This window comes from Fulmarus glacialis, unplaced genomic scaffold, assembly GCF_000690835.1.
Source record: "Fulmarus glacialis isolate BGI_N327 unplaced genomic scaffold, ASM69083v1 scaffold13998, whole genome shotgun sequence".
NCBI lineage: Eukaryota > Metazoa > Chordata > Aves > Procellariiformes > Procellariidae > Fulmarus > Fulmarus glacialis.
Genome location: NW_009229017.1, coordinates 3,917 through 12,012, shown reverse-complemented (window position 1 = coordinate 12,012; position 8,096 = coordinate 3,917). Strand labels below are relative to the sequence as shown.

The window sequence follows — 8,096 nt, the reverse complement described above, 5'->3', positions numbered from 1 at the left end:
AAAAAATGTGAACAAGAACCTAAATACACTTTACAGTTTTTTAACGTAAGACTGCTTTGATGACAAAATACGAGTCCAGAACTAAACAAAACCAAATTAAACTACTAGTTTTTTCTGATCATTAATTAATCTACCACTGCAGCTTCCACTTAAAAGTAAAAGGACTAAGTTTTTTTTGTCTTGGTAAGAGTAATATTAGGTATACTAGCATTTCTCTTGCAATCATAGCAAAGAAACAAGCTATTACATTCCTGTAAAATATCTCATCCATGAAACAGCAGCGATTCAAAGGAGAAAGGTCAGTATGTTCAAAGGTTCCCTGCATGTTAACCTGCGCACTGAAAGTAGATGATAATTAGTTAGAAATAAAGGCCCAGTAATCCACCAGTGATCTACTTTTTGACACTTCAGCACTACAATCTGTACTCAAGGGCATCTCAAAATGAAAAAATATTTTTCGTGACATGCATGCATGGCAATCATTACAAAAAGCAAAGAATCCCACTTCAGGGTTCAGTCACGTAGAATGTTGGTCAAATCTTTCTGACATTGATCACTGTGCAAAAACAGGGGAAACAATGAATGCAGCTATGCAAATCAACTTTTCCAGTCTACCAATATAGATGTATTATTTCCTCACTTTTGATCCTATCCTGCTACTTAATGGATCTCTTAATATTAGTTTCCAAACATGACAAAATATAACAAGACATTAGTTTTCAAGTAATAAGACAAGCTCATTTTATTCTAAAGTACGTACCTGAATTGCTGAATTCATGAAACATGTATTCCCCAAGTTACTCAGGCCACACAGGCCTGGCTGCTCATTGTGTCTTCCTGGCTCTGAATAATCATAATTCTTATAAGCAGTATATGATGGGAGACAATAGTTTGAATTTTTCACACTGTAAAAAAACAAAACATCTTTCACAATGTAAACATGTACTCTACAGTACTTTAATACATACAAGAACTTTATAAACTTAATTGATTAAAAATGTTAAAGTAACTTCTGTGAACAAGAAAGGATTTTAAAGACATATTTAACTTTGGTAGTAACATTAATTTCAATTTAAGTCACCTGTGCAAACAACCAAAATCTAATGTACTGCAATAACTGTAATTATTATAACCCTACCCCTTTTTGATAGGAGCAGCTTCACAGCTTACTCTATTCTTCATTGCTCCATCAAATTTAATACACTCAGACTTTAGACACCACCAGCAGCAATCAATCATTTACGTCCCTTTTGCATCCTGCTACTGCAAGAGTGAGGTCGGTGGGAATGGGAATGCAGAGTTACAGGTGAAAGCTGAGATTTCCAAGGCCACTGTGGCATAGCTGCCTCACTGCATCAGAGAGTCTATTTATAGCTTCCCTGCTAGGACAGCACAATCCAGCATGCAAATGCAGGAAAGCCTTGAGAGGTAAAAGAATGCACAAAATGCCTTGTAACAACTTCATTATAAATCTCTATGATGCATCTGTTTGGAGAAACTGGAGAAGACTGAAATAGGTAAAATGGTAAGATTTAAAGCAATTTGTTTCCAGATGAAATCATGCAAATATTAAATATAGAATAACCCTCAAAACAGTAAAGTAAGCATATCCGAGAATACTAGAAAGGCAAAAGAATCTTGTAAGAGGATGCTCTGTAATATTACAGATGTTAGAAAAAAACACCAACCAGAAAGGTTAAACTCTTTCTCAAACTGTTTCAGGCACTGATCATAATGAAATCTGCGTGACAGTAGCTTTGGCTAAAGTTCAAGAGTATTTCTGTAGTCACTAAGCATTATTTACATTAGAAGCAACTTGAACAAAAATTTGAAAGTCAATTGCTAAGAATGACAAGGAAAAATATGCAGTGCAAAGAATCAATCCTGATAAATAATTGAGATTTATAATTGTAAAAGTCTAAGGATGCAAGTGCCCAATGGTACACTCCAGCCATTATTCCTGAACAGTATCAAACTCTTTACATCCAACTGAATTTCAACAGTCCCCTCAGTGCACAATTACTCACTTTTCATGAATAACAGTTGTTTTGTTTTAATCACTAGAGTTACTGAAAATTTCAAACAGAAGAAAATTTCTCCCTCTTTTGATGGTCTCAGAAATCTGTGTAGTTTATAGTTCCTCTGTCCATAAAGCTGCTGTTCTCAAACTTTTACATCTGATCATTTCTTTTTAATGGTTGACTTGCCTATCAGTCCTGCCCTTTTCCATACACATGCATTTTCTCTGCTCTCTGGCTTGCCCCCAAACTACCTAAGTGGCATTGTGTTTACTGGTCATTCTCCATGAAAAATCCCTGTAAAGTTAGTTTTGCCTGTTCAGCTTAATCCTAACTTATGTGCTTCACCCTAGTTTACACAAGATACTTTCTGAACTCCAGGGGCCGCACACCCTTCAAACTTGCTTCTGTGGTCAACCCTTCCCTATCATTAGTCCCTGTTTCACCCATGCATGAGACCCCCCATGAAAATTACCTTCCATCTGCCTTTGCAGCTGCAGTCCAGCTACTGCAATCAACCCCAATTCCCTTAAGTTGGCAAGCCTTAGTTGCCCCCTGAAGAAAAAGCACAAGCTTGCCATTGGGGCTAAAGCAACCTCTACAATATAACCAAGCCCCCACCCAGCTCAACAGTGCACCACAGCAATAGAAATGCACACGTACAGGGTACACAATAAGGTTCTACTTTCAGCCCTGCTTGCTTCCTACTGCTTTCCTCACCTGACTCAAAGATTACACTTTTCACATGGTTAACAGAAGAGAAATCTCCTTCGGAAATTTAGGAGATGTAGGGGTAATAAACAGGTTGAATGTAATTTTCCTAGGGATTTTCACTCCCCTTCTTTTTCCTTCTCTGCAGCTTTCCCCCCTTCACAAACTGCCATCATAGGAGGGACACTAGAAAGCTAGGAAATGCAACTGGTGTCTTTTGGCTATAGTGCATTCATGTGAAAAATTTCCTCAAATTAGCTGAGTAACATAATAATATTTTAATTCAAGATAATTGTAATGCAGGTAGATCCCTAGTGTTGGTTTGCTCTAAGGAACAAACTGTCAGAGTTTACTTCGCAAAAGGGAAAACCATTTTTGAGCTCTTTCATCTTCTGTTCTGGCCCACAGAAATACATTTGAGGGGTTTAGAGAATATCGTTACCACACTCATCCCGTGAGTCAGGTCTATTCATATATTTTTCTTTCAGGGTTCTGTGATATTTTATCAAAACATATCCAGCAAAATACAGTGTCTACTATGTGCAGGAGACTAGGAGATGTCTCTTTAAAGCTTTATCAGTCTGCAAACTTCATTTTTTCTGGAAGAATTATTTTTATTTAAATTACATTGTGCCTCTGCTTTTCATGCTTTTGAGACTGGACAAAAAATAAATTATTATTAACAGTCAGTAGTAAATGGCTAGCAATGGAAAACAGGTAAAGATGCAAGGCAAGTTTACATAAATTTCATTCAAACAGAAATGCCCTAGAAAAAGTAACTTGTGATAGCGTGTCCCCAATCTCCATCTGCTTTTCCTGCAAAACCTTTAGAAAGTTGCCTTTAATGAAGGAACAACGCATGGAAAAGCAGAGGGGTAGTATTAGAATGGGGTGGCCAAGTAAGGGCAATAACAGAAAGGAAACACTGATGGCTCTTAGAAGAAACTGCTGCTCAAAAAATAAGGCAAGACTTGAAGAAATGAAACCATCTTCAGACCCTTGAAGAGCTAGACAGAGTTCCTGAAGTAGTGAAAACGGTAAAGGGAGGTTTCTGAATGAGATTTTATTACCTATAAAATCTATAAATTTTGAGTTGCATGTGCCATATTTGAAATTAATTATATGTACTGTCTGTATCCTGCCTTTAAACCTCAAAGCAGCTTTCAGATGATGATGAACCCAGAGCACTCCTTGTGTAGTTGGGAGTTCTGGGAAGTGTGGACTTGGAACAGAGAAGTTTGGAAAAGTATCACTAGCTTTGGAAAGGACACAATTTGCTAGTGGAGGGCCATATACCAACAACAGGTGCTGCAAAAGGAATTTGAGTTGCAAGAATGAGCCCAGAAAATTAAACGTTTAGAACACTTACTGAGCTCCGTAATATTTCAACCACTTTAATGCACTGCCAATGTGTTTTTGTGACCAGCCACTTTAACAAACCCATAATTGGGTCCATCAATTTTTAAAGATGCCTGAAGCAGCAGGAGAGGCCCATGTCACTACACAAAGACTACTGCCTTTGTTATTGTTCACGATCATCGTCTGGAGAGCAAAAGATAAAATTATAATCTATTTAAATAAAGTAAAAAAAAAAAAAATCACCTTCCTCATAATATTTGCCTATGTGTCAGGTGCAACACAAAGAAACTGTTTCTACAGGTGATGTAATTAACATTTATACTACTTGAAATAAGCATATTGAAATATACCAAGCATGTGAACAAAGCTGCCAGCTGTCCATCTTCCGACAAGCTGACACTACTGAATGATGAAGCAAGACATTTTAGGAGCCTGAAACAATGGTTACAAACGAAGAAAACAAAACAACTTTTCACTTAATTCCCCAAGCAAAATCCCTGTTCAACTGTTTTTAATCCCCTCCCCACATAATTTAAAAAATACCATATGTGACATGAAATATATTGCTTTATAACAGCAATAAGCAGAAATTCCAGTAAGACCTAAATGATGCGTGTCTCTCCCTGCTCTTCTGAATCCACTAACACATATTATGCTAATCCTCCTATGTTATTCTTTCAACAAGATCACCTGTAAAGGCAAAAGAACATCAATGATCAATTATTTGGAATCCTCCATTCCATCAAATGCAAACTCACATTTACAGAAATGAAGGCTTTGGACCTGGTAAAATTTGCACAAGCTATTTCTATTATCTAACGTATGACTAGCTCAACACACAATTAAATATTTACCAATTTGAGGCTTACTGTTACTCAGAACACTTCCTGGATTAGACAAGTATTACAGAAATGTGTACCATATAAAGAAACATGATGCTTTCCAGAGTTTTAACATAATTTATGCTCTATAGCTGAGCTATAATAATTGCAAAAACAGGCTTGCAATGACTAGCATTTATGACTATTACTACACATAACCTGTTGTTTGCTTTTTCTGCCTTACAAATCAGCTTTGTCAGTTAAAATTATCTTCAAAACAAATGTTGGTATTTCTTTTAGAGTCACAGTGTCTCATGTCCATATGGAGGTGCCAATGGATCCTGGAAAGCCACAAATGTATAATTTCGCTATTGTACTAAATACAGCGTGCAATGTAAGAGACAATAAGGCAGAAACATGAAAATAAATTCCAGGCAAAGCTGACATTAAGTAGTTCATTAAATAAGTAATGAAAAGAAGATAGCATTAATTAATGGAAAAGAAATGCTTTCTTAGACAAGGAGATATTTGCGAGAAGAGTAGAACATTGGAAGAAACTGATCTTAACCCAGAATGATATAATACAATTAAATACAGAGATATATCTTTCCATTTACCTTTTGAAGCCAGAAATTCTTAATGCAACAGCATGTACTTTAAAGTACATAAGTGTATTAATGGATATGACTTCTCTATTACTGAACTAGTTCATCTTGGACATGTATTCTGACAGAAGTGCTGCTAAAGATTCTCCTGTATTACATATTGTAGTGAATTATAAATTTGTGATTTTTAAAATATTTATTTTAAACTCATCATAATTGGATTATTGCATGTAAGGAAAACCATACACTTCTGCACTGAAAATCTGCCTTGCATAACATCCAGATATACAGTGTTTTGAGTTACAAGAAAAAAATGGCTGGTGTTTCATAACACTATAGAGAACATGTACCTACTAACGGATTTACAAATGTTTAAGTTATAGATAAGGCATTTCAAAGGACCAATTCCTTATCAAAGCTGAATTTTATATCACTTCCTTTTAAACACGTATTTCTGTTGAAAATCCTCAAATTAAAAAAAACAAACAAAAAACAACCCCAGATTTTTACCTTTCATTCTATAAAAGCTCCCATTTTGGCTCCAAAATAAACCATGAAATAAAAATAAAATCAGCTAAAGCAAGTGAAGAAACTATCTTTAAAAGCTGCAAGAGCTGGCAACAGGTTTCATAAGTGCTTCCTAAAAATAACTACAGCATCACTAGGAAGAAGCTAACATTAAAAAAAAGAAAAAAAAAAAAAAAGAAGGAAAAAAATAAAAAAAGAAGAAAGCCTTACTGGCTTGATTTAAAATGGTGGTTCCCTAAGAAAAAATAACTCTTAAGCTTTGGTTTTGGCATTACAACTGTCTTTTGCATGAGCAATGGGGGAAGGAGAGATTAGTTCTCAGCTGGAGGCTCAGCTTTGATCAAGTAATTTTTCACACAATCATAGATACAATATACTTTTTATTTACTACACATTCACACACAGAGTACAATAGACTGCAGTTAAATACATGGATTTCAACTGTTTAACAGTGAGAGTTGGGGCTACTCACAATTGGTAGAGGCACAAGTGACACTTCACCCCTTAGGAAAAATCACTTCTGATAAATGCAGTATTTAACTGGAAGATATTGTATAAGATATTTAATATTTATGTCACCTTTTTAATATTTAACATCTTCATGTTTGATCACAAAATGCATGTTTGGAAAAATATTTTAAATTTGAATGAATTGTAAGAATAAGCCTCTTCAATTTCCCCCAGCTTGCATTAAAGATGAGTGCTCTCTGGTTTCAAGCATTTGAAAGATGCTCCATTATCTGTTAAAGTGAAATAATTCCATGTTTTTCTATATTCACCAACTTTTTTACAGTTGTGTACAACAAAAAAAGATTACAGACAACGTTGGCCACTGGAATACGAAAGCTCTTCTTTTAGAGTTTTATCACATTCTTTATTAAACTTCTGTTTTAGAATATAAGGGAGAAAACCCTTAAAAGTGAGAAGCCTAAATTTACTAAGCCTCTGCTCATTGTAATATTCAAGCACACCTATCAGACTGATCTCTCTCAAATCTTCTAGCACTAGGACAGAGAAGTTAAGTTGCTGATAATTAATCAATGGCTATAATCACTATGACAACCATAACAGCTAAAACAATTCAGCTGTAGTGGTCTCAAATCAATGTATGACATCACATATGCTGCTATAATACCTTAGCATGAATAAATAAGGGAAAACCTGACCACCATAAATGTAAGTAGTTCATACTTTTTTTGTTGTCCATCTAAATTCAGGCAGGATAATAATAACAACAATGTATTTTTAGCATGATAAACTCTAAATGAAGTCTTTAAATGAAGTCTTTATATATTTTCTTACAATGCTCAACATTCTTTTTAGTGTCTATTCTACCGAGGACTAAGAGTTACCAAACATCTTTAACCACGTTTCGCTTCCTGATATCATGCTTTACAATACCTACACTATGAAACAGTGACCAGCAACAATTCACAATCCAAATATTGCAAAACAAATCAAAATCCTTAAGCTAGGAGTTGTAAAACATCGAAATTTGTTTATGTCACACTGGGTGATTAAATTAAATAATGTTTTAAGGTATATTGCTTACTTTCTGTTGTTCATGTTGTTATAATTATTTGATAGAGATGGAGAGATCTTTGGTAAAGTTGAAAAATTGGATGCACCTGGGGACCTTTAAAAATATGGAAATGATAAATTAGATAAAAATGCATAGATATTAAAAACTATGAAAGAATGCTAACAAATGAACAATGCATATAAACAAGCATGGAAAAGAAATATTTTTTAAAAAGTGGGCAAAGCACTAAAAATACCCAGGACATGCAGCCCTGAGAATCCATTTTTTAAAACCTGAAATGCTTCACAGTACTTTAAACTTTCATATCATGTTGAAGAAACAGAGCTATTAAAAACAAACAAAAAAAACCCACAGGCCACTGTGCTAAAAAAATTGTTTTCAGTTTATAGTATGACTATAGATATTTTGATGTTCTAAAACCTAGAATGAAAAGTTTCTAACATGGAAATTTTATGAATTTTTCATTTAACCATAAATGGATGTTGAGATGAGATACAAAACTGATTAAGAT

General features: G+C 34.7%; 1 protein-coding gene across 1 annotated transcript in view; it reads right to left on the bottom strand.

Annotated features, from left to right (window-relative positions):
- LOC104081093 (ubiquitin carboxyl-terminal hydrolase 15) overlaps positions 1–7,674 on the bottom strand; it is a 26,788-nt gene extending 19,114 nt beyond the window's left edge. The window contains exons 1-2 of the mRNA XM_009583701.1: positions 7,595–7,674; positions 761–905 (exon numbers count right to left, since the gene is read on the bottom strand). Coding sequence (XP_009581996.1) covers positions 761–905; positions 7,595–7,608 — 159 coding nt within the window. The 5' untranslated portion in view covers positions 7,609–7,674. The remainder of the gene's footprint in view (positions 1–760; positions 906–7,594) is intronic.
- Positions 7,675–8,096: the final 422 nt, after the last annotated feature.